Genomic DNA, 23,096 nt, shown 5'->3' with positions numbered 1-23,096 from the left:
TGTGCTTATTTTCCAGCCCTATTCTTCCCCTCTTTCGCCCTATTTTCCCATTTCGATAGTTCAAACACTTCGGCAAGTTTGTTGGGCTACCGATTGGATCCGACGATCCTCGAAATACTCACCGCCTGATCGATTCCTTTCTCCTTCGCCATCTTCTTTCTTTTTTTAAATTAAATAAATGCTACTCGTTTAAAATATACGAAACGAGAAATTATCGATGGACTTTGTAATTATTCATAGAAACTTCATAGGTTTATTAGGTTGGCAACTAAGTGATTGCGGATTTTGTCATTAGGTGGTAATGACAAAATATAAATTCCAATAGAATGGTAAACTTTTGAGAATTTCCTTGAGCTTTTGCAAAGTACATGGACGTACGTTTCGATCGTGGAATTTCTTCGTTGCAAGTGTTGAACTTCTCCCGTCGATGGTTTCTACGTTAAACAAGAGGAACGTAGGTCTGAAACAAAGCAATTTTCAGGGATCACGGTCCGCCTGATCGATTCCTTTCTCCCCCGCCATCTTCTTTCTTTTTTTAAATTAAATAAATGCTACTCGTTTAAAATATACGAAACGAGAAATTATCGATGGACTTTGTAATTATTCATAGAAACTTCATAGGTTTATTAGGTTGGCAACTAAGTGATTGCGGGTTTTGTCATTAGGTGGTAATGACAAAATATAAATTCCAATAGAATGGTAAACTTTTGAGAATTTCCTTGAGCTTTTGCAAAGTACATGGACGTACGTTTCGGTCGTGGAATTTCTTCGTTGCAAGTGTTGAACTTCTCCCGTTGACGGTTCCTACGTTTAAACAAGAGGAACGTAGCTCTGAAACAAAGCAATTTTCAGGGATCACGAGCGCCACTTGCCTCTTAATTATCGAGCACGCGTTGCAAAAACCAAAGGAAGCCCGTGGGTCGCGAAAGGGCATCGTAAAAGTGAACGTGAGCATGAAATGATCGAAGAGCACAGCGTACGTAACTAGAGAGCTGTATTTAACGTAATGGTTAATTGGACCTTGCGCAACCAGCCATCGAGGGACGGTCCGTTCTTTTCCATTTAATTCGCTTCGACTCTGCCTCCGATTCCGCACCGTGTCAGAACTTTTTCCCCGATTGAAATTCTTTCCACCTTACTCCTCCAATTCTTTGTAATTGCCAACCTGTGGACCGCGTCCACCACGTCATCGTACTCCTTAGAACCGTCACTCATTCTTCCGCGGATCGAAACATGTGGAGTAAGGTGGACGCGTAACGGAACACGTCCAAGTACGCGCATGGTATACCGTTGTTCGAATGATTTATGTGTTTGTCGATCGACTCGAAATATGCACTCTAACGCTTCATAGTGGACCGTTGATTAAACAAAAAAAAAAAAAAAAATAAAAATGAGTTCACGCGCTGCATGAGCCGTTTACAGTCCAAACTCTGGTCGACTCAGCTGTTTTATGTTTCTTCAACTTCACGTTGCGATCCACTTGATCGATGCTTATCTCGTACAACTTCACCAATTTCCTCCACTTTTTGTTACGTGAAGTCAACCGGTCTGACAAATAGACGGCTCGTATAACGTTCGAAGTAACCTTTGATGACCTTGAACACTCGAACGACGCGTGTCATCGGTCTTGCTTTCGTTGCTGTTAAAATAAGCAGATACAAAGACAGATGCATGACACACGGTTTAAAAATGTTGCCAATGACCTTGGCGATCCTATTTCATCGGCGTTTCCGCTTCATCGAAACGGTTCTAACCCGATATCCTCTGTGGTACTTTGAACGTCTTCAATTTGTTTTGGAACGTTCTTTGATGTTAGATCAGTTGAATACGGTGATTTACGAGGCTGATTTATATAGAAGAAATTACCTGGTTGAAATGATCGAGTATTAGGAACGTGTTATCTATGCCGTAGAATCTGGGGACAAGGCGACTTTTCTCCACGCCTCTGGTCGTTGTTTCACGTCGCCAGAAGGTGGGAATGATAGCGATTAGAGTCACGAAAGGTACGAAGGAAGCGAGCCAATAGCCCCCGTTTTAGGTTTAAAAAGAACAAACACGGGGCGCGAACGTGCGGTGTATCTGATCGGGAAGTGGTCGGAATAAAATGCAAATGTGTACCACCTTATTTCATAGCGTCTCTCCTTTTTCACAAAACCAGACCGCCTTTCTCGACGTTAAAAACGGAAGGAACGTCTGGCGAAAAAAGAAATTACACGTTAAAGTGGAAGCAAAACATTCTGAGAAAGTATTAAAACACCTGAAATAGAAAATCTTTATGCATATGGCATTATCGTGTGCATTGTGTGCGTTCCAATGAGACACGATTATCGTGATTAAATAGTGGCACAATACCAATCTGAAAGTGTACACAGGAATTCCAGACTACGTATTTAATATTACAAACGCGTATCTACAATGAAAATATCAAGCATAACCAGCTGTCTTATGTACAAAGTATGTATTAAATACGATCCCACCGAGTGCTGAGGTTTACGAATATTATGCATAATCGACTGCTTCGATACTTTTAGAATTTATAATGTGCGATATGCAGCAGCGTAAAATATTCTGTAGCTCCTACACGGATTTTCCGATTTGTTTTAAATGTACCAATACATATATCATATACCAATGCAATCAAGATAATCGAGTGTCATTATGGTTCTAATGAAACTTGAAAACGTTTCGTACAAGACATGTAATTTATTTGTACAAGATCGAACACTTCTGCGGGCAACTATACACGCGAGATACGAGGGAAGAAAAAAAGAATCGAAAGTATCGTTGGCTGGAGGGAAGAACAACACGCGTGCACCGTTTCTTCTCGTTCCGCGTTCGGAACGAGGGGAACACGAAACGGACCGCGACGGCGCGCGATACGAGAAGGTGGGGGCGCGAGGTAAATCGTGATCGAAGGTGGAAGGTAGAAGGGGGAAGGTTCGTGTCTGTAGTAGGAGACGGTTGTGGTAGGTCATGAGAACAAAATGGCCGATCGTCGGTTGCCTTGGCAACGGAATCGGGCGGTACCAAAACGTTCCCTAGAGGCGGAGCTTTCAAATCTTGGCGGCCATTACTGATCCCCACTCCGATAGGTATCGCCGCCTGGCGGACGAACCAGGAACCAACGAGCCTCGTTTCCCCGCGCTTTTGGCGGACATTGCTATGACCGTGTATTCGATAAAATCAAGGGCATGCGGAGATTTATCTTGGCCGGTCCCCGAGGACTTTTGTTTTATAGCGCCTTCGGATAACGAAGTAAGTAATTTATACGTTTCCTTCGCGCTATTGCGTACAGCATTCCTTTTGTAGCGAGATCGCTCGAGGTTAGGTTTGGACATAGGAAAATCGTCAACAGGTACGTCGTTAACGGAGAGTGTTTGAAAGAATCGTTAAAGAAACCGTTAAAGATATGGCTGAAAGAGTGCGAAACGGCAGATTCAATAACTTTGGGAACTCGAAGTCGTTGCTGGAACAAATCAAGCAGAATTCCACTGTCCAGTGGTTCGAGTAAATCGACGGGAAAAATTGTCGTTACTGTTACGCCTTTCTTTCTCTTTCGATAAATACGATCTTTATATCTCAGCTGTCCGCTCATCGGTACAGATCTTTCAGTTTGAAAACTTAGACATTCGCACAGACATTGGAGAAGCAAAAGACTGACATATTTGGAAATTACAAAATTCGAAACTTTGAGAATTTACTTAACCGAATCTTTTTTTTTCTTTTTCATTTTTCTAGTAACGTTTCTCTGTAACTTTCATATCCAGCAGAGATATAACGAAAGAAAAGTGAAAGAAGGCAAATGGACGAGCTGTCAGAGGCGTGCCGCAATTTTCTCGGTATTATGATGTATCATCGCGACGCAAACATTGTACGATGTCGTATCACGCGGGCAACATTTTACAGGGATACATCTATCGCAGTGGGAAGAGTATAAAATGTATACATCATATATCGGAGAGAGCCCTTTCGGAAAACATCGGTACAAGCGCCGGCCTCGACGACCTAGCAGCTCCGATTAATGTTGATTTATGTATTAATTGGCTGACGCGCCGCGGCCGTAACGGGTCACGCGTGTGCCTTTGAGTTCGTTGCGCTGCATGGGAGGAATGTTGATCGTTTGGGGCTTGCGTTCGCTCGTAAAATCAACCGAACGGACGACAAATAGTCGGCCCGATTGATCCGCGCTGCGAAAATTCAAACGGGCGTCGCGTTATATCGTACACGGCGATATTGGCCGTTAAAAAATATCGCGTTACGTCAGAAAGTTGTATAAATAGGAAGTTTGACGCATTTGCCGATGGTGAAACGATACACGGTCACTTTCACCACAGGTTACTCGACACAGTGATCGCGTTTATTAGGCGACGCGCAGGCCACCATGCAATTAGCGATCGCTCTCTGTTCCCTGGCGTCGAATTTATCGCGTTAACGAAGAGCCGGAGTAAACCGGCCGTGAGAATTCACCGTTCTCCCCCTTTTCATTGCCCCTTTAACGGCGCTCGTGATTTATGAATAATGGATATCGTTAATCGACCGATATCCAACTTCTGTTCCTCGCCTCTCTTTTCGTCTTTCCTCTTTTCTCTCCTTCGTTTCGCTGTGTCGACGGACACAAAGAGACAGACTTATACAGTTCCGTTTAAGACCTAAACGCGCGTAATAACGCTGCTACGAGGCAGAATGTTTTAATTTCTTACATCAAGCTGCATAAGCAAATCGATCCGTTATTAAACCGAAAATGTCTATAGAATTTGCGAGACGCTTATCGCAGATATACATCGAGTGGTTTTTAAACGTGTATGTACGTAATGTAACGAGTCACATACGTCGGAAACGCTGGCACTCGATATCGGGGCTCGTTAATATAACGGATAATTGATCGTTTAAATTACTTGCGCGATCTCCGCCAAGTATGTACTCGCGGTAAATATTTTCCAGCTTAAATGTACGTATTGGCGGATTTGTTGACTTGGCAACTAAGTGATTGCGGATTTTGTCGTTACCACCTAATGATAGAATCCGCAATCACTTAGTTGCCAAGCTAATATCTTGGCTTAGTCGAGCTTCGTTGTAGCATCAACGAAGTTTGCAAATGTTTCGTAAAAGGTGTGGAAGCCGAGTACGCGTTTAAGACGAATAACAGGCTGACGAGAAGGACAAAGTTGGCGTATCGAATTCGCGGTAAAACGATCCATAGAAAGCAGAACAAAGCTCGATTGAATAGCAGTAGACGGACGATAGTGTCATCGAACCCTGGGTGTCGAAGAAGCTCGGTACATGAACGAACGTCTTTCTTGCAGATCCTCGTAGAATACGACGACGTAGAGTGGCAAAGAAGAGAATGGCTATCGCCGCACAGAGACGCAGTGTTTTCGTTCTTCTTAGTGGAAAAGGGTCTGTATTGGGCCGAGCGACCTGACCCCAGGCATGCCAGCCTCATCGCCATCGATCACCACAATCACGCGAATAATAACCACCACCATCATCGTATCAACGGGAAACCCCTGAGGGGTGCCACTGCTGTCGCAAACACTGTCGCCTGGCCGGCTCTAGTAAGTGCGCCTTGTCCTTCGTTTCTCTCCCCTTCGCCTCTCCTTGCGCGTCCTTCTTTCCCGGACGCTTTATCGATTAACGAACCCTTCGCGTAGCCACATCAGCCAGGACGTTCCGTTGATCCAGCTTAAGTGTCCATTGGCGCAGAAACGCGGTCGCAAAATTGCAACTTTCAGATTCGAATAGACGAGAATATCGCCCACTTTATATGCAAAATATTCGCGATCATCGTTGCGTTTCAGCGCGAAAGTACATCCAACGTAGCCATTTTCCACCCCTTTGCTCCGTTCGTTTAGGGATAATTAAGAGAGCAAGTTTTAATTTTAATAAATGCGCCATCAATTGTAAGCGTCATCCCTTGTTCTGCGAAGAGAGGGTCTAGAGAGTTTCATTAAATATTCCGTGTAATATGTAAATATTTCGGTAGTTCTGTAACGCGGTATGAGCGAATTCAAATTAATCCTGAATCGAAACTCACTTGCAGACATTTTACCCCCTGGTGGCGCGAGCAGAGTTACCGGAAGACGCGATGCCTCTCGAGTTCATGCAAGATCGAAGGCTGGATTTCGTCGACTACTCGAAGCTGAAGCCATTTACCGTGAGTATCATCTTCGTTTTATTTCTCTTATATTTCCTCGGTACATCCGCGAACGACGCTTTCGTCAGGAACTCTGAATATTTAGAAATTCAACTTGCAACGTGTGATTCTCTCATGCAACAAAGACCAGCGTATGATATTCCGATCGATCAGACGGATATCAAGTTCGTTACGAAGTCTCTCCGGCTTTTTCTTTTCAACGAGAAAGCGCTGTTATGAGATCTTTGGCCGATTAAGTGGCACGCAAGTTCCCTAAACCGATCCAGCCGCTTCGCAACTGCAAACTTACTTCGTTAGAGCGGCGAGGAAACTTGGCAGCAAGTTGCGAGGCTATTGACCTATCCGACAGCCCTCGGGGGAACCGTTGTCGTGACTACGAGTAATCTTTCGAGGGATGCGATCTCTGGTGACCGAATATCGCCTTTAGGTCATCCAGGGTCACCTAAAATTTACAATCCGCAGAATCGTCCTCGTTTTATCCTTCCTTTTTATTTTTATTTTTTTCCTACAATTTTTAACTTAACTTACTTGTACGTGTCATGCCGTTTTATAACAATCGAATAATCCGTGACTTTGCCTTGTAAACACAGAAGAGAAATCATTTTTAGATATAACGTAAGGTAGAAGATAGACGTGTCCGCCTCTTTGAAATAACCACGGCAGAAGGACACTTTGCAACCCCTAATGGACTGTTAAAACGCGTGTAAGGCAGAACGGAAAGCGGACGGTCTATCTATGTCAACCCTTACGCGATCGACTTTCTATATTCGAAGACGCGGCCAGAAACATCCATAAGGAACGATAAATCGATGAGCGTGTGGTTTTTCTGCGATGGAGGGAGGGCGAACATGCTTGAAAAGTTTTTACGTTCGAATGGACGGACGCGGATGCGGGGAATTGTTTCCAAGTAATTAAACTAGCGGAACTTTTACCGTTAAAAGTTTTCTCGGCTGCCGACGAATTGTAAGTCGTTCACGTGCAGCGAAAAGTTGCACAAAGACCGTGGTCAGGAGATCAGCTGCACCGGAGTTTCGCGAGCCTATCTGCGCTGGTTACGTATTAAGGACGATTACCGCACAGATAGTTCCACTTGATGAGGAAAATAGCGTGTCTCTTGTCATTTTCTGCCTCTTTGGATTAAATTTTCTACCTTTTAACGTCTTTTTTTCTCTCTTTGACGCAACCGTTGCTACTAGAATACGACAAACCGTGTCTGGAATTGCATTCTTTTTCCTTTTCCAAACCAGAAATACCCTCGTTTTACGTAGCGATGTTTGTTCAAATTTACTGCTAGCTGTTTCGTTCGTTTTTACAAAGCTAGAGAAAACATAGTGTTTAAAACGCTTGGAAAAAACTAAAACGCAGCAGTTCTATCGGTAGCATTAAATAGTTGAATGGATGCAGCATATACGCGAAGAACGGCGAATCTATCGATCTTGTAAGACTTCTTTGCCTCTTATCCGCTTCATTGATGCACTAGAACCATTCATAATAGCGATCCTCTAATTATTTAGAGCAGCGTATAAAGGAAAGTTGCCAGGCTATCGATAAAATGATCCCGTGGCCTGACAATTGAACTTCACCGTGTTACGCGCAATAAATAGAAGGAGAGAAAAAAATGTCACGGCAGAAATAATTTCATCAGGGTTAGGGGAAATTGCTCGTGCTTGGCCATCACCGGCTTCGCATTCGATTATCGATTTCTGATAGCCGCAGCTGCACTTTTCCTTCGCCAGAACAAAACAGAATCTTAAAAAGAGAAAGGAGAAGCTAGAAAAAGGGGAAGAAAGAAGAAACAAGCGTGGAACGAAAGAAGAAAGCGGCGGAAGAAAAGGAAAAATAAGACGTAGGAATGTTTCCAGTGAACAAAGCGAAAGGAGCAAAAAAAGTATATGGCTGCAACGACGCGGCGTGCCACAAAAGGACGAGAAAGAAGCTTCGACAATGGCGTAGCAAAGTCCAACTGGTGAAAAAGAACCAAGAAGATGAAGTTAAGAGGAACCTGAAGGATATAGAAAGAAGAAAGGTGCAAAGAAAGAGGCGCAGAATAGTCGTGAAAAAGAGAAGACGAAGAAAAAGAAAGAAGGGAGGAAAAGAGGAGGGGGAAAAAGGAGAAAAGAAATTGGTCGGCTTGGCTGGACCGCAAAAGGGTGAAGAGTCTGCTGACCCTGAACTATAAATGCAACGGGTTCTTTCTGCAAGCTGTTTCGAGGCGCATAGCTAGCAACACGCATACCGAGGGAGCCGTGTAATCGCGCCGTGCCGCGCCGACACGTACTTACGCCCGGGAAGAAGCGATCACGTGGATATTCGTTCGCGACTTGCGTGAAGCTTCCAACAGCTACCCTACTCTTTGCTCTTGTTTCGTTGGCAGCTGCCGGTTCGGTGACTCGTGTTGACACCGCGCGTGCACCAACATCGTCGAACGTTGGAGAACGGCCAACGCAAGGCGCCAACATATTCCCGTTTTGCCTAACGGTCCGCGATACAACGATGCAACCCGCCACTACAGCTTTCGCATCTTTTCTTTCGTAAGATTACACGCGCTGCGTCCTAAAGATTTATCGATAAGAGCAAGATTTATGGTTATAATCCTTGGAAATATGTACAGTCAGTCGCGCAAGTACTCATCCACCTTGTCCTCGACTTTCACGACGCCTTACTCTTGCCACTTGGTCGATCCTTTACTTTTCTATTCTTCGATCATAGTCGGAGCTGAAAATTCTCGTAACGGATGAGTACACGTGCGATAGGAAACCGTTGCGCGGTGAAATGTCGCTAGGAAACGACGTTGATTTGGCCACTCAGTGGTGATATTACATGGAACGTCGGGCAAATTGTTAAGCGCTCTCGACGCTTCGGTAATAGCGTTATAATTGCCGTTATATTACTACCATTATCGTGCATCACCGTCATGCTTCGCGTCGTGATTGCACAACGCATCTGACGTAACAGGGCGATCATGACGTAACGAGACGTTGACGCAACGCTTCCTCGGCGAACGCGTGTGTAAGTATGTACTTTGTGTGTTCGTGAGAGTATCGACGAGGAAAAAGTTGTCGTGAAACGACACGAGCAGAGAAACGACTTTATCGATCGTTCGAGTTCCCAAGGATCGAGCTGTTACGTCCTAGACTCGACTGGATTCCTCCAGGCTTGTTGCCCCTGTGGCTCTCCACTTTCCACTTTCGACTTACCAATTACCAGACGCTTTATCGATTCGAATAAACGAATTGGCCAAACCGAAACGGAGTCGACCACGCGCAGATCGGATTTGTTTGATCGGTAAGGCGTGGTACGCGCAATGAATCGCCAACAGGGAACAATTAATCACCCAATTACGAGACCAGGCATCGGATACCGTTTCGAGGAACTCTGCTTTGCTCGTTGAAGACGATCGATGGCGAACTTGCGTCTATTTCGCCTCCTCCTCCATCTCGAATCATCGACAGACGATATTTTCTTTGTTACAATCATGGAGATCTATAGCGTGTCAAAATATTCACATTTTTTAGTTTCGTTTCTATGCTTTGTAATTTCATTTATATGAAGCGTCGATCGATGCAAACGACGAGGATCCGCAGCAACCTGTGATGGAATTTTGATTACGAATTTCTACTCGTTTATGGAAAATTTAAAAATCTGAAAATTGCAAAACTCGATGAACGTGCCAATTTATGGGAAACTATTGTACTCGCGCGTTACACGATTCTCTACTCGAACTTCAGGTCTCGATAAGACCTCGCATAACGACGCTTCAACCGATCGTTGTTCTTGCAGCAGGACTGGGAGCTGACCAAGGGCTCGGTGCCCTGGGCAAGCGCTGTCAGGCGATGGGCAGAAATGCAGGATGGCCAGAGAATCCTGTTAACCACGCCGAGCGTTCTAGTTGGCTTCAGGGTCGAGGTTTATCGGGCCGAGGGCACTACGCAATGGTACACCGCTGTCATCGTTGGTTACAACGAGTCCACCAAGGTAGCGTCCTCTTTTTTCCACGTACACTGGGTCACGAAAGTATCTGAACGCTTACCTTGAAAAACATTTACCTTCGTATTATACGTGTTATGTTAAACATTTTCACGTTCCATTGGCATTCGAGTACTTTCGTAAGAATTAAAAAGACGATAAAAATTCATGAATCCTATCGTTTGATCGACGATAGTTACGAGCAGAGAATCAGAAGATCGTAGAGACTTTCACTTTCCGAAACAGTTCTCCGTTAGGTTTTACGCAAGATTCGTTACGATCGATTCGCTAGACTCGTCGACGGGAATAGTTACATTGATACGGTTCAACGAGACGATAGTCCATCGACTGGAACAACCTTTGACACTTAAATTGACAAATACGGTTTGCTCGGGGACATATATTACTCGATTTCTGTCTTTCCACGCAAACACCCGCAAGAACGGTAAATTGCTTGTAAGAAGGATTTATCACTGTTCGAAACTAGTCTAATGTCTCGATCTATAGATCGAGTCGACGCGAAAATGAAAGACGCTTTCGCATCGTTGCTTCCTTTCCCAAGGAATTCCCAGCTCGATGTTTATTTGAGACCTCGCAGACCATAGCATCCATCGATCAATGGCAATTGTCTATAATAAATCGTCTCTCGCGTATTTAGCACACTTAATATACGATGATATTTGTTTCAAGATTCGAGGAACAGTTTCGAGTAGCGTAATAAATCCAAAATGTCAGAATGCGAAATCACGATTGATTTCTGTTTTTATTGCTTATTCATGATTCTGCGATGCAATTTTTAGGATTTGACTGTCACCGATGACACGGTTCTCGAGGATCACAACGAGGACCCTAGTTTAGTACAAATGCGGCTGATTGGCGATGGAGGTGAGTCCACGAATAATATTCGCTAGAAATAATCGCACGGAATCGAATCTTTCCGATAGACGGATAAACCAACTTTTCCATGTCGTTTCTCTTTTTAACGAAATAAACTTGTTACCTTCTAACGGAATTCTTTAAGAAGTGACTGTAGGAGATAAATGTTTTTTCTTATTTTTTTTTTTTTACAAAGCGAATATTACTTTTTTAGAAGAGAGAAAAAAGAGATAGAACATCGTGTCAATTTTAGCTCGTTCCTTTTTCTGCAGTCGTCGAGAGTATCATGAGAGGCGAGGTCGTCGGCATGACACCGAGGAGGTCGAGGTCATCGACTGCTCTGACGCACGCGCTTGTTGTGGTGAGTGAAATTCAATTCCGTTCTATTATTAAATCGCTATGTAGTTTACGATAATATAAACGGCAAGAGCAATGTGTCATACCACATTTTCCATTTTTCTCGCTTCTCTTTCGAATTTATTTATTAAGTCAAAACGTCAGGACTGATATACATCATCGTCGTTGTTCTTTCGTAACGTAGTTGTACAAAATATTCGATTCTTGTATATAAGAGAAGCAACGCTTCTGTTCTTTTTCGCAGCTTCTTTTATTTTTTTATTATTAACATAATGGTTGCTTTCGAATCGACACGTACTCTTATATCATTTGTACGATACCACCTTCAAAGTGGAACTAAAAATCAATTATTTTATGATATTTTACAATAATTCGTATCAAACGTATATGTAAAGTTTTACAATTGCATGACAATTATTTGTTGGCGTATAGCCCCGTAGAGAAATGAGTTCCCACTTTGAGGCAGACGGTATAGAAATATTTTCAAAGACAACATGAGAAACGGTCCCACTCCGGTTACTCGTTACCTGATTAGTATCGTTATCTTGATTAATACCTGCTCAAGATCGTGACGTGTTCGCAAGTTCCCTCGATCAGGGGACTGATTGTTTCGAGTCACGAATTGAACAGCGCGATAACCTCCTCGAAGTAAACATGTAACTTCTGCAAAGATAGCTCCCCTCTGATCGATCGACATGACTCAAATAAATTTTCTTCCGACGATAGAAAGACAACTTATGTCTCTAAAGAAAACACGTTTCTTCGACTGACGAACATTCGTTTCGTTTAGATTCATTCTCCCAATTATTTGCCAAGAAAAAAAAAAAAAAAGAGTACACGAAACAAAGTTGGCACGTAACATAAGAATCGTTCGATGAGTAAACAAGCTTGTCGCGTATTGGCTCGAAAATTCTTTCGTCCTTGAATACCACTTTCGCATCTACGAGATAATGAGCAATGTAACTTCCAACCTATCGTACCGTGTGTTATCACCTTATCGCTCGTTACCGTGACATCGTTACCGCGAGATTTCTTAATTTTTCCACCGTCATTGAATATACGTATATCGACCAATGGCAGATAAGACGCGAATCGTGGCAAACCGCAAGGTTTAAAAAGATATAATAGCACCGCTATATACCGCCGAAATGCGGGTGTTCGCGAAAGTATTCGAATACTTGTAGAAACAAGTACGTTTATGAATATATTACCTGTCCTGCGTTTGGAACAAACCTGAAAGTGCATGTACGTAGAAGTTGCAAGATATTTGTTTGAACAGCGCAAAACGTACATTCGTTATATGCAATCGTGTTCCTATGAACACAGACAAAGTGTTTAAATGTCGAATACATTTGTGGGTCATTATAAGTAAAGAAAGGAAGGAAGAAAAAATAGGCAAGAAAAGCGGAAAATATTTGGCGAAAGCACGTGATTCTGTGTGCGAACCGACTGCTTCCCTTTAATGCGGGAAATCAATAAAGTCGTGTTTGCGGCACCCTCGAGCTTTCAGGAATCGGGAATAGAGTCCGTTGCTACCTTGGCGGCCGACTTCCGTTCGTCGTGAACGCGGTTGCCCCACCTTCTTCGTGTTCTCTTCGCTCGATTTCCTGGCGAGACGGCAATCGAACATACCAGACGGTCCCTTCGAAAGGACAATCTCCGTCACCGTGCATTCTCGATTCACCCCTCCCCTTCGCCCTTTTTTTTTCAACCACGCTGTTCGTCTTCAACGAACTTCATTTCGTTACACGGTGTATCACGACAGTTTTAGAATCTGAAAATAGCTACACCGATTACGAGTTATTTATCGCAAATATATGTACACCTATGAATAGAGTCCTAAAGATAGAGTCACACTAAATATCAACAGTTATTAATATAAGGAATAATTATAGTGGTCTTAAATAATTTCATGACCTCGATGAAGTACGTTTGCAATGAATATCTATATAAGTAACTTCTATATATAATATAGGAGTTATATATATATAATATATAATATACATAATATATAATATACATAACTGTATATAATATACAGACTTCGATAACATAATCGGAATATTGTTTCGGTGTTAATCAAGTTTCGAAATCTTTTTATATTCGAAATCTGTATATTCGGAACAGACTTCTATAAATGTCCTCTCGTAAACCAATCTTACACCCAATAAAGTAGTTCCTTGGCAAAATAGATCGTCTATTTTGCCGATGAATGTTACTGGTAAATTCGCGAATTCGACGAAATCTTCGAAGCAACCTAATCGCATCGGTAATTGAACGAGAAACTAGATCAATCGAAGCTGAAAACGGTAGGTTCGTAAACGGCAATCAGAAGTCGCTTTTCAGAGTTGTTCGGTGTCTCAATCGCGGCAAAGCCGTAGCGTTAATCCTGGTTGCTCGGCGCGACGACTTTCGACGATCCGGAATTTTCTATCGTTAGCGAGTAATTGTGTGAAAGTTTCGAATTCGATGTCACCGGAGTTGCCAGCGTCTATAGAAAGAGATATTCCATCTTTGAAATTTCTTCTTACCTCGCGAGAGAAAAACTTCTTACGGAGAACTCCGAATTCTCTGTATCCATCGACCTAACAATCTCGTTAATGCGAGAGGAATCTCCTCCTCCCTCTCTTCTCTCCTTCGATCCCTCCTTTGCCAACTGGCTGTTCCATAAATCATTTCTGCGAAATCTATTCGAGCTCCGCGATTATATCAACCGTTTGCCCCGACCCGCATGAAATTACTTCTAAAATCTAACCCGCAAGAATTATCTATTGTACTTTCATTCGCGACGTTCCACGTGCAAATCTATTTCAGCTCTATCATAGATGGAATTTTATAAGTCGAAAGATAGTAATAAACTTTCTTCTACAATAGTTGTTAATGTTTCCATTCCACTGTACGGTGGTAATTGAACTAAGTGACACGTAATATTCAAATAGAGTCTATGAAACGTTTGATGTCGTTTAATTTCGTTTAACGAAGGAATTTCAGGAATACAGAAATAATATTAATCATAACGCGAATGAAATAATGTAGATATCGTGCGTTCCACGTGTATTCTCACTGACTTCTATTTTATCAAACCGTTGGATCCGTAGATCAGAAAAAATGCTCTAATCTTTAATGAATCGCGTTTCACCTCTCGTGATATATCAGCGAATTCTGATAACAAAGATTATCGATTTAAAAGACAAAATAATTAACTGGCAGAATATTACGAAGGAAAAATGATGAAAAAACAGGCTCCAGTTGTATTTTCCTCGTGTTTTCGAATTTCTTTGAAACTCGTATATGTAGTTTCTGAGAAGATCGCGACGTAACAGTTTCTGCGGTCCCGTTGTGAGACTGGAATCCGTCGAGTATAGAAGCTGGTTCGAAGGCTGCGTGCAAAGTTGGCGGAATTCGTGACTCGCAGGATACTTTGGGTCGACAGCCCTAAGTCAGGAAGTTCCGAGCTGGCTTATACGAGTTCGAAAACTCGCCGAAAGGGATTAAGCCAGCGACTGCTTGCTCGTAATGGAACTTGCTCTCCAGTTTCGAGACGCTTCTTGGAAATAGCCATTAGAGCCACTTTAAAGATTGCACTGTGAACGAACTCTTGCCTTTCGAACGTTCCACGGGAATTCCTCCTTTTTTACCCGGCTTATACGAACACTTTGCTCCGCGAAACGTTCATTCATATTTCGTCGTATCGCTTCGAAGAAACTGCGAGATAAAGTGGAGACTTTATAAAAAGGATTATCCGTGAGACGAAGAAATCGTCGTCCGAACGATTCGACGAATTTTTACGGGAAAACCTGACTGTACTATTCGACTGTGAAAAATTCAGACGATAAAAACATCTTCTATGAGATATTTTTAAAACACTAACGTATTACCTTCCATTTAATCGCTCGTTTATCTTTGATAACGATTAAAAATCAGAGATAAAAGCGTAATTACGATTAGTCATAAGCCACTTTACCAATTCTATTTTCTGAAAGAAAAATTGGATAATTAATTTTGACTTATCGATACTGATTCGATTATCTAAAAATGAATCGATCAAATCGAAGAACCAAAGAGAATAAATCAACAGCTTTTTATTCTTTGTTGAAATGTCCGTGATTGAAATTCGTCTAAGAAGGTTTATATTTTGTTCTTTTTCATCGACGCGTAACGGTGCAATCTCCCCTCGCACTTTCGTCTTCCTTTTCCCGATCCGCTATGGGATCTCCCAACAATATCGAGTCCCGCGAAGGAATTCGGTCTACACCAACTCACGCGTTCCTATACGTGAGAAAGGGGATGGGGAAGATTGGTAGTTCCCTCACGGCATCCCGTTCCTCGTGTTTCTCATTAAATCCACGAACAGCTTCTTTAAAAGGGGTCTTGGAGTCGTCAATTAAATGCCTTCTTCGCTAGCGAGGGGAAACTCTTGCCGAAAGCTCTACGAGTCACCGACTTTACCTGTTCCTCTATCGAGTATAAGATATAAATTATGTATAGGGTGTAAAGACAAAAGAGACTGGATCGAGAAGAATAGAAGATAAGTAAGGTCAGACGAAGGAAGGACGACTTTCATTTCGAGTTCGTTAGCTCGGCTAACGATTCGACGCGGGCCAATATTTTTTCCTCCACTCATGCGAAAAGCATCGATTCGTCGGCAGCTCAATTAACAATCCAAACGAATGCCAGCACCAAATCAGACATCGCAACAGCCGAAACTCGAAATACCCTCGGTGGACAGACCGATTCATCCGAATGTAAATATCGGGCAAACACCCTAGCGAGAGAGAGCAAGGGGGTTGGCCGGCGGCCAATCTCCCTCCTCCGAACTTTGCTCAAGTTCACCTGGTATGTTGGACTCGTAAACTTCCTCTTGTTTCCACCTTGCTTTTTCACCCTTCTTTTTCCTTTCTCCGCCCCCGTCTTCAGAAGCTCTTCTACCATTTTCATCGGCCTCGTCTCATCTTTATACCTGGCTGGGGTATCTAGCCGCTTTAAAGAGTCGTTCAGCCAATAGGGGTGGTTGGCCGAGTCTGCACCGGCGGCTCAAAGAAAACGACCGAGCCTCGTGGCACGTGGGAGGACAGAGGTGGAGGGGTTGGTCGACGAGGTGGAGCGAGACCGACGCCCCTGGGGGGCGAAGTGGGATACCGATGGAAAGAAGAGAGATGGTCGAGCGGTTGCTGGATCCGAATGAAACGGAAGGGGATGAGCATAAAGGGAGGGGAGAATGCAGGCCTAGGGGTTAGAGTGGCAGAAAGAGAAACGTGCAGAGTGGCAAGGGTCGCGAGAGTATGGAGAGAACAGGGTGGAAGTTGGGCTCTGAAGCTGCGAACCCAGAATGGGAATCGGCACTCGAGAATGGCAAAAGGGGGTGCGTAGCGTGGAAAGTAGGTGGGGCACGGTATGGCTGGCTGGATGGGGTTGGGGCGGCGGTCGGTAGCTGTATTGATTCTCAGGCAGGTCAGGCTGGTGGGGGCCCACGATGGTGGGGGTGGCTGGTGGTTGGCGCGAAACACATCCCTGCCGCCCGGCCAGAGCTAACGCAAAACATCAGCCTACAAATTGGTGAATTTCGTTCCCCGACTGTCTGGAATTCCGACAACTTTGCGCCCTTTCTAGGCTTAAACCTCACCACGACGCGGCGTCCTCTGGCTCGCGTTCCTCGAAATTTGGCCGCCTTCTCTCGGTCGACCGAACAAATTCCTCTTTCACTCTTGTTTTATTCTGTTTACGTTTGAACGTTGAGAGATTCAGAGATATACACTTACGTAATCGCATTCGACCAGACATCGACGAAATACGCGAACGAAGCAGTGTAGGGGTTATGAATCGTTAACGAGCCTGTCCGGATACCACCCAGCTTTCCCATTTATTCCGTATCGACGGAAATACTTCCGCTTAGCAATAGCGCGTTACCGGCGAGAGCGGATTCGGCGGTGGATCGTGTATCGATTCGTCCGATCCGAGGACGAGACGGCCGACATTTTTAAACGAGTCAGTGGATTATCGTTTCCAAGCGAAATCGAATATGTGCATATGTCGCGCTCCTCTCGTCCTGGAATTCCTCGATTCGATCAAACGCTCCACGTCGCTTCGCTTCTTTTGTGCGCGACTCAATTTCGCGGTAATTAAATTTGCATCGGAAGTTTCATGAAAGTTTAATCGCCAGGGTCCTGGGCGAAAAGTCGACTGACCTCTACAAAGATCGAATTATTACGCTGACGAAAAAAGAGAAAAAGAGGGAGAAAAAAAAGAAGAAGAAGAGGAAATAGAGAAAAGAAGAAATGGAATTCGTTAAATTTGCCGATACAGAAGCGAAAAAAAGAGGCATCGAGCGGAAATGCTCGTTAGAAAATAGCACGTAAATTAATTGCGATACCGCATTCGACCGCACTTTCTCTCTCCCTTCCTCTCTACCACGGGAACGCGTTCGCGAACAAATTATTCAGCTTGAAGTATTTCAGAGAATTTCGTTTCCGCGCCCCGTGAATTATCCAGCGATTATATTTACGTTCCCGAAAGCTTATCATTTTCCACGCGTCCCTAATGAACAGTTTTCCATTAAACGAAATGGCGCCTTTGATTCGACGCGAATAGATAGATCTCTGGAATTTTGGTAATAAATTGTCACTGGATATTTTACTCGAACGAAATCCTTATACTATACTGCACGACTGATCGGTACGGAAACGACGTTCCTCCCCTTCCGGTAAGAGTTATTTGCAAAGAGCGGAGGCCGGTATCGTAGGGCTTAGGATCATTTATTCCGCAGCATCTCGCGATAGATGGGGTTGACCCTGGCAATTTCTCCTTGAATCTCTCGTGGCGGAGGGTTGTTTGTGGCCCCTCCCTCGCGCCGACTCTCTCAATATTGTTAACGCGCAGAGGGTTCAATCGCACGTGCACGTTCCACATCGATGTGCTTCGTACAGCAGCCTAGACTCGCTGTGTGGGTAACGTGCACTCATACACAGGCAAGTACGTAGGTAGCATTGGCTGGCGCCAGAAGGCCTTCATCGCCCGTTCCACCTGTTTGTGCTGGAGTTTTCCCCGCTTAGAAACTTTCAGTTCCCAACAACAAAGTTCCCGGCTGGCCGAACTACTCCCGAATGACGTGCCGGATCGATACTTTGTAAGCCTCATAAATAAAGCCGCCACGCTCCGTGACTTGTTCGCCCTACCTTCCGCGTTTCATCGTCTATGCATAGCGGTCTATCCTCGTGCACGGCCGATCGTTCAACGCGTCGTTTTATTTATACACTTGGAACCCGAAGTTTTATCAATCGAATGGAATCGAGTCCACTGACAGAGAAAGAAGGAATGAGAGAGAATGAGAGAGAGTGAGAAAGAGAGAGGGAGGTAGAGTATAAGACGTATATACATACATTTGAAATGCAGAATTCGAGCCAAAGAAATTTAGATACTCGGAATGATCGAGGATTTGGCGAAAAGAGCAGGGCACACGCTCCTGAACCCTATCGATTGCCAATAAATTCCGCGTAGCCGTAACCAGTAAAGCGTAAAGGTAGCCATTTCGTTCGCGGTTGGCCAAGTCACAATGGGTTTCCGCGTACAATCTCGGCTTCTGTTCACGTACACGGTATAGTGAAATTAGCGGAGATACTCTCACACAGCGTAGACTCGACACGAGACGCACTCGTTGGAGCCCGACCGATGCGAACTTGCTCTAGATACCGTCGATCCGTGAGATCGCGCCGAGCCAAGCACAAAAGATTCCCCTGGCTTTTCTCTCTTTCCTTGTGGCGTCGTTTCTCGAGCGAGGAACACGCTAGCGCTCGATAAATCTTCCGACCAATTCGATTGCGAGCGAGGCATTATGCAAACGATCGTGACGATGCGTTTCCTCGCTACGGGAAATTGTACTGTCAAATGGTTTGCTGTTCGATCCAAAGTTTCATGACATAACGAACGCTCTGCTTTATGTCGACGTAATTCGAGTCTCTAAAAGCTGATACATACGCTTGAAATTCATTTACCAAATGTCTCTCGTAAAGCCAGAAATCGGAGAGACTGTACTTGGTTACTTAGGAGGCTGAAACTGGGCTGGTGGAAAGAGAAAGCTATAATAGAAGATAGGAGACCGAGAAAAGAGGAAGAGGAAAAGGCTGAGAGTTTATCGGGTATGCATCAACGAGCCACGTTCGCAATATTATCGTCGGTCGCGTGACGCTCCCGGTTTTCGAAGGCGGCTGCTCGTTGCCTAGGGTCTCGAGATGGGGGTCGTAGCAACGGAACGGAATGGAACGGAACGGGATGGAACGGATAAGGGAGAGAAGGGCGGCGAGGGAGGAGGTAGTAGGATCGGAAGGTTGGACCGGGAGAGTGAAACGGTAAAGAGGGGAAAGAGGGGAAAGGTGGTCCGGCAAGGAAAGCACGGGAACGCGAGGAGGGAGTGGCGGCGGATCGGGTGATCGGGCGTCGGTGTGTCGTAGGCCGGGAGCGGAGACAGAGAGCGGGAGCGGGTGTCGGAGCCGTGGGCAGAAACGCGTAGTGGGGGAGAGAGGATTCCACGAAGCTCGCGGAGCACCAGTAGACGGCAGCACTGCGGGCCGCGCGTATCGCAGTTCGTGTCTGATCGTCTGCGCGCTTTTGTCTCTACACTTGTCGACTTGCCGTCGTCGTCTCGAGGGTGAACGTGCCCCCACCCTCGCGGCTTATCCCACCCCAAAGATTTTCTATTATTGCCGTCGTGTCGTATCGGCGCGTACGGGTAGTGACGCTTTCGTGCCGGCGCTTTATCCGTTGGTTCCGTGCTTTTTCCCTGGTTCCCGACTATGATCCAGCCGGAAATAGGAAGTGTTTGTTAATCTCTGATTCGGAAACACGAGGAGAGTGCGCAATAAACCATAGGAGAAAACCGATCGAGAGAGTTACATCCAGAAATAGATTGATAATTAGATAGAGATAGATAGAGAGGGAGAGAGAGAGAGAAAGGGAGGAAAGGAAGAGAGAGGTGATACTGCGAAAGACCGTCGGAGCCCTCTGGTTCGGAAAGAAGATCAACGATTGACGCGGTGTCGCGATTCGCGATCGCCTTGCCGTGAAGTTTGCTACGCGTCCTTGGCACGCGAACGTCGTGTCTAGAGTCGGCTGAAAATTCCACCGGCTCTCGGTTCGTTGGACGAATGATGGGCGGGGGCTGAAGTTTATCGGAGACGAGGATTTTGTTCGAGCATCCCGGTTTAGCCTGACTGCCGGCCGCTCGCCTTCTGTCGAGTTTGACACAGTTGTGTTGTTTGAAGCGCGTCTACGAGACAAGAACCAGCCATATTTGACGCGGATGCTCTCACGTTATTCTCTGGAATTCAAAGTTATTCGGCTCGTGTTCGAAAACGGTGGTGTGTAATGTATATGTGCTTTCGAATCGCGATAAATCCGTTCGCGAAGACGCGCGTGAAAGAAATTGTGATTTACGCGATAGATGCGAGTTGCGAGTGAAATGCGCCTCGAATTGGCAACATTCCCAGACGCAGTGCTCCCTAACGATGCCGCCGCGTTTCTAACCGACTACGATACGCCGTCCGAACGTTTTAAACGGAATTTACCAATTATTTCGAGCTCGATCTTCCGAGCATCCCAGAGCTAAACGCGTCGCGCGGAATCGTCAAATATTTCGAGAATATTTCGATCCTCTCTCGTGAAGTATCACAGTGTCGTCGCATCGCAGCCAAACGGATCGAGAGATCCTATCGATATGTGAGGCTCGTAACCAGAATCGATTCGATCGATGTCGACAGGTCCCCGCTTCGAAGGCCGAGTGAACCGAGGGAATTATTGTCACAGTGAAGATACACGTCGCATTTTGAGCGTGCAGGATTTTAACGTTTAGAATCGTGATACAGCCGGTGGTGTATATATACATATATATGTATATAGATATATATGTATATGTATATGCACGTATACGATACATGTATATCGGTTTCTCGTGGCGCGTAACGCGCGATTTTTAATTCTAACCCCGGCGCTCGATGAATGATTGTGTGCTGTGTCAAGTAAAGTGAAAGTCAAACGCAACGGACGGCCATTTTTCATGGATAAACGTGCAGCACGGTGACCGGCTCGAACTGGTTTCAATTCCACGGCTCCAGCGCCACGAGACGTAAGTGTTCCATCGCTAAAGATCCACTCTGATTGCCACCTCCGCCTTTAATGGCGGAGTTAATACGATTTCCTTATCAACCCGCGAAGAAAATAGAACGTGATTCAGTGATTCTACAGCATTATACGTGTTAGCCCGACACTCGAAGCGTTTCACGCAAACCTTCCATTTTTCATCTTCGAAATTTTCATTATAGCTGTACGCGTTATAGTACGTTTACCATAACTATAAATCGAGTTTCGTCGCGATAATATTCACTTCGTTGTATCAGGAATATTAAAAGGTAGTTTACAGCGTTCGATTCCATACACGTCGCGGATATTAAACAACGTAAATTCATAATTTGACGCTCGTGCGTTTCCTTCAAAGCAGAGTGTAGATGGTCACTAGTTCGAATTTACAGCTTTATGCCTCGAATTCCCCGGAAACTGCTGCTCTCGTTAAATCGCGCCCGACCTCACTCGCTTTGAATTTTGATCTATTTGTATCTGTATCTATTTGTTTTAACGCCATTAAATTTAGGAGGATAAACAACGACGCGGACGGTTCAATTTTTCAGAAAGCACCGAAAATATACGCGAGAAAGAACAAAGACTCTTGACTCTCGGCGAATTTGATTATTCCTCCTACGTTTTTTCCGCCAGCCCTTCTTTTATTTGCGCGTACACGCGTAACATGATTAACGTGTCCGGTAAGTGACAGAACGCAAAGCGCAACCAGGAGAGAGCAAAAGTTCGTTAGCTATCGAAACTTCCTTTCGTTTATATGGCAAGAAAATACCCTTAGAAGAAAGTATAGACGCTTTTCTCGTAACTTTCGAAAGGAACGACTTTGAAATTCTGTCGACTGTGTACTTGAGACACGGCAGACACTTAGCATGCCTTTGGATAATGTATGCGAACTTATAAGCTGGTAAAACTCATGGAAACCGATATCGTTCAAGAACGACGCTTTAGCATCGATTCGAACAAAATTGCGCAGATGCTTGTTGACTAATCCTTTTGCAAGCCCGAGCAAGCTCAATTTACGATAATTATTCAAAGTGAGGTTATCTTTTATCAGGTTGAATTAACACGTCCATTGGGTACGACGCGAATTCTTTTAGGTTATGTTTACAGCGCCAACTTCGGAGTGCACTGCGCTATTAAAAATCACAAAATTTTATAATACACGGACAAGTACTATTAAATTATTCGTTAACGTGCAGCATTATAGGTTATGAAAATGAATTAACAGAACGGGTCCAAAGATATAAAACGGATAGTAGTTGGTGAAACGAATGAGAAAATGTTCGATATGACACACATGTACCTACATAAAAGTCCTAATCAAAGCGTCCTAACCACAAACCTAACACGAAAGAGATTCGGCGACAAAGAGGCTCTAATTGAAAGGAGATATACAAAGCGAAATAGGATCGATCTGAGGGAAAAATTCGAGAGCCCTTTCCCTTATTCACGCGTGTAGAAACTTTTGAGCGATGGTGTACGCGTGTAGAAAAGAGAGTGAAACAGAGCGAGCAAAGAGAAGCGTGGATACGGCAAGAGAAGGAAGAAAAGCAAGAGACGGTGGCAGGAGGGAAAAGGGTGGGTGTATGGGTGGACGAGCGAGCTTGGAGAGAAAGAGAGA

General features: G+C 44.5%; 2 protein-coding genes across 7 annotated transcripts in view; one reads left to right on the top strand and one right to left on the bottom strand.

Moving 5' to 3' along the window:
• Positions 1 to 23,096, top strand: part of Kdm3 (Lysine demethylase 3) — a 224,312-nt gene that overhangs the window by 38,340 nt on the left and 162,876 nt on the right. For 3 of the 6 annotated variants that reach the window (XM_072015431.1, XM_072015432.1, XM_072015429.1), the window contains exons 2-6: positions 5,304 to 5,555; positions 6,041 to 6,154; positions 9,935 to 10,129; positions 10,921 to 11,005; positions 11,269 to 11,357. The exons of 1 other annotated variant lie outside the window; for it this stretch is intronic. In XM_072015431.1, coding sequence (XP_071871532.1) covers positions 5,304 to 5,555; positions 6,041 to 6,154; positions 9,935 to 10,129; positions 10,921 to 11,005; positions 11,269 to 11,357 — 735 coding nt within the window. Of the gene's footprint in view, positions 1 to 3,147; positions 3,256 to 5,303; positions 5,556 to 6,040; positions 6,155 to 9,934; positions 10,130 to 10,920; positions 11,006 to 11,268; positions 11,358 to 23,096 lie in introns of those variants that run through there. 2 more of the 6 variants (XM_072015434.1, XM_072015430.1) reach the window with 2 other exon arrangements.
• The window catches only part of LOC139993592 (uncharacterized), a 116,532-nt gene that overhangs the window by 68,986 nt on the left and 24,450 nt on the right, over positions 1 to 23,096 (bottom strand). The window lies entirely within an intron of this gene.

Source organism: Bombus fervidus, chromosome 13 (assembly GCF_041682495.2).
Source record: "Bombus fervidus isolate BK054 chromosome 13, iyBomFerv1, whole genome shotgun sequence".
Taxonomy (NCBI): Eukaryota; Metazoa; Arthropoda; class Insecta; order Hymenoptera; family Apidae; genus Bombus; species Bombus fervidus.
Note: the sequence above shows the minus strand (reverse complement) of the source record. Positions and strands in the feature narration are given on the sequence as shown.